General features: G+C 42.7%; 1 protein-coding gene across 4 annotated transcripts in view; it reads right to left on the bottom strand.

The window, feature by feature from the left end:
* Positions 1 to 217: 217 nt before the first annotated feature.
* CPAP (centrosome assembly and centriole elongation protein) overlaps positions 218 to 3891 on the bottom strand; it is a 71758-nt gene continuing 68084 nt past the window's right edge. For all 4 annotated transcript variants that reach the window (XM_068135920.2, XM_068135921.2, XM_068135922.2 and 1 more), the window contains 3 exons: positions 3513 to 3597; positions 2257 to 2377; positions 218 to 1117 (listed from right to left, as the gene is read on the bottom strand). In XM_068135920.2, the coding sequence (XP_067992021.2) occupies positions 925 to 1117; positions 2257 to 2377; positions 3513 to 3597 (399 nt within the window). In that variant the 3' untranslated portion in view covers positions 218 to 924. The remainder of the gene's footprint in view (positions 1118 to 2256; positions 2378 to 3512; positions 3598 to 3891) is intronic.

Below are 3891 nucleotides of genomic sequence, written 5' to 3'. Positions count from 1 at the left end.
GATCAGATCGCAAAATAAAGTGAGATTCACGTGTATGCCATCATGTACTGTGCTAGTGCCAAGTTTGAACAAAATCGGTCCAATGCATGTCCGATAAATGGCTGCGGACAGACAGACAGAAGGAAGCACAAGACTCAATCCATAAGCCCACGTTTTGGACCAAGTCCAACGGGGGCTAATAAACCAAGCACAGAAAATAAAAAATCCGTACAGGGCAGAAATTCAAAAAACATTTATTTCAACGGCTGTACAAAAGGATGGAGCGGACACATTATAATTCGAACAACAGAATTCCCTATTTACATGGAACGCGAAGTTCAAACATAAGATTTCACCAAAATGGAATGCAGATTGATGAAACCATGGCATGCAGAAAAAAAAAATATATATATATATATTTACAGTCATAAGCATTTTACAAATGTGTATAATAATTTGTTGCATAGTTTATAAAACATATGCCAGTTCATTTAAAAGATAAATAACTTAAATGACACTTAGGGTAGGGTGGGGGGTATGGGGGAGAGGCGGGGGGAAGGGGGAAGGGGTGAGGGGGGGGGGGGGTGGTGAGACGCACCTTCCTACATACAAGAGAACCGGTAGAATGGGAGGAATTATTGAGGAAGGAGAGGGGAATAAAGGGTAAGAGGAAAGAAGAAGAAGAAAAAAAAGATTGTAAACAAACATAAATTGTAAACACAGTAAACAAGCAAGACTGAAAGAATGAGGTGAAGAAATCAATGGAAGTGCTAAAATGGCAGCCTCTAACCCCACCCCAGAAATGCTTAAGGTTGTATTTCGATGAAGAAAAACTTCTGCTCTGCTTCATCCACGCTATATAACTTTAACTCCGAACATTCGCTGCGCAAAATGGAGACAACGGTGTTATTCAAGCCGGTAAAAAAGAGGTTAATATCAATGACGTCACGCGTGGTCATCGAAGATCACATTTCCATCGCAATCCTTTATCCGCACACGGCCCGAGGAGTAATTTGTTTCTTGGCGACCATCGGCGAACACCGTCTTGGTCGTACCATCGGGGTATTCGCGCCGTTTGAACTCGGTCGTGTGGACCTCTCGCTGTCCATTATCAAACTCGATCACTTTATCACCGTTCCTGCGGGCAGGAGCAAAGGGTCATGGGTTGGGACTTCCTTGGAGCAAAAACATATTCATGTGAAACAACAAATATGTGAGCGTTTATTTTTATATCATTTTAAAACCAATGAAAATCCTCGAGACACTCTCACCTGAATATTTTTTAAATACATATCAAATTTGGCAACATAATTAAAAAGTACTAAAATAACCTCCAATAAAAGCGAGAATTCCTTTTTCTTTGGGGGATCAACTGTTCAGCAATATAGTTTTAACCAGAATAGGTGGCATTCTGGTGAGCGTGTCAACTTTGCGTGAGGCTGGGACATCGGCGGTTCGATTCTGACCCTGGCTGAGTTGTACCAAAGACTAAAAATGGTATGTGCAGTTTCCTCGCTTTACGCTCAGCATTTATAAGATAAATTATGGACGCACACTGAGGGGTTGGCATTCAATTGGAAGGGGGGAGGAGAGTTGTTTTTCCCCATAAGAATGACCCGATGACAGGGGAGGGAAAACCTCTGCCACAAGATGGCGTCCCTTGCACTCGGTGTGTTCGGGGAAGTCACTCAGCCCAAGATGAATGGGTTATAGACTGTGTAGACTGTGTTTGTAGACTACAGACTATATAATATAGACTGTCTTTGTCTGGTGTTTATGTGTGTCTGAATGTGCAATTGCGAGAGCTCTTCTTCTTTCGTATGCAGCACATGGCTGTGGGTATCATCTGGGGGAGCAGTTGTGCCCCTGATGCAGTGACCCTTGTAGGTTAGGTCAGGAAATGGAGTTTGTTCATGGTTCCGGTGATACCATGCCTACTTTTTGTAAAGGACGCTGTGGGATCTTTAACGTCCACCACTACTGGCAAACAAAGCGCCCAATTTAAGGTCCATCCGAGCGATGGCACACACACTGATGCTATCTATGCCCTTCATGCGAAGCACCAGGATGACAGTTTATAGCTGATATTGAGTAGCAATGCAAACCCAGGCTAGACAGGTCGGACCTGAGGGACACCTCTTCCATGAGACTGAGAAACTGTGGGGGGAGAGGGGTAGGGGGAAGAACACATAAGCAATTTGCTAACTGAGGAATTCCATAAAGGAGTTTCTGGCAATAATGATCGAGTTTGACTGGTCCAAAGAAAGCGGCCCTTACTGCTGCAGCCTAATGATGGTGCCGTCGGGAAAAATGCTTTCTTCATTCCCATCCGGATGCAAGTACTTTATAGTTTCATCCGGGAACACAATCTCGGTCGTTCCATCAGGGTAATGCTTTTCTGTATCAGGCAGGAAAAAGCAAGGACCGCAGAAGTTATCACTCGCTGATCAATCAAAATCAATCAAACATGGTTTCTTAAAAGCATGCCCGGCAGCCAATAGCTGAATTACACATGCATACATATTCATAAATTGATTTCTGATTATAAACATGGGGAATTTGTTCTGTGAAGCGACAACTTTTTACATTTGCCTTATTTCAATCCAAGGGGCTGGTTGTTCTGCTTTTGTTTTCTTTGTGTAACCCCCACGTCGAGTAGCCTAAGGCTTTGTGGCAGGCAATATCCCATTAAAAAAAAGTATGGTCAATACTCCTGGCACCCACCTGGTAGAATAAACAGCATACTGCACTGAGTAAAGGTATTTTAAACCAATTTCAATGGTTGCTAGAAGACAGGGCAGCATGTAGAATCATACCAACATAAATATAAGATTTTAGACAAACAAACAAAAAAAAATACCTATTTTGGTGGGCAACTCCACCCCTCCCACCCCGTGTACCTCCTCAGACCCCAATTTTTCCAATGCCTTGAACAAACATTGGTACATCATAGATGATGAAGGTTGTGGTGAAGTTTCATCGAAATTGTGTGTGTAGGTTCTGAGAAAAAAGCAAATACCTATATTGGGGAGGGCAACCCCGCTCCCCCCTCCCCTCCCCCATAGATCCCCTTAGACTTCGATTTCCTTAGTGCTGTGAACAAACTTCGGTACATCACGGGTGATGAAGGTTGTTGTCAAGTTTCATCGAAATAGTGTTTGTAGTTTCAGAGGAAAAAGCAAATTCCTATTTTGGGGGGGTCAAACCTGGATCCACTTTGACCCCCGGTAGACCCCGAGACCCAGATATTTTTTAATGCCGTGAACAAACTTTAGTCACAACATAACAAATATCATTTGTGCCAAGTTTGGTCACAATCCGATCAGCAGTTTCGGAGAAGTTGCAAGTGTTTACGGACTGACGAACAGACGACGCACCATCGCATAAGCTCCCTAGAACTTTGTTCCAGGTGAGCTAATTATGTTTTTGATTAATAAAAATCCGATTATTTAAAAAATGTTAAATTATGATTCTGATTGAATATACGAGGCAGTGCAATCAACTGATTACAAATAATAGTGTGCTGAACTCACCCATCTGCTTGTTTGGGAACTGCAGTATTTCCAAACCATCTGGATAAGTCGTCTGTGTCGTTTGAGCTTCGGCATAATAATACACCTGCGATATTCAAACAGAGGGCATTCATCAAGCTTTCTTCAAACATAGTCATATTTCCACTTGACTTGCCAACCACACAAATGAAACATGAAAGGTATTTTAATAACAGACAAAACAGAATTTCAGGCTTAAATTTATTATTAGTCAGGGCTGGCAAGATGGCCTAGAGGTGCACACTCGCCTATCAGCTGTCTAGCCCAGCTATAACTTATCACCCTGGTGTTTCACAGGCAAGATGATTCATCACTGTGTGTGCTGTCCCTAGGATGGGCATTCATTCCCTTTTCCCAGCAT

Source organism: Myxine glutinosa, chromosome 14 (assembly GCF_964187855.1).
Source record: "Myxine glutinosa chromosome 14, kmMyxGlut1.1, whole genome shotgun sequence".
Taxonomy (NCBI): Eukaryota; Metazoa; Chordata; class Myxini; order Myxiniformes; family Myxinidae; genus Myxine; species Myxine glutinosa.
Note: the sequence above shows the minus strand (reverse complement) of the source record. Positions and strands in the feature narration are given on the sequence as shown.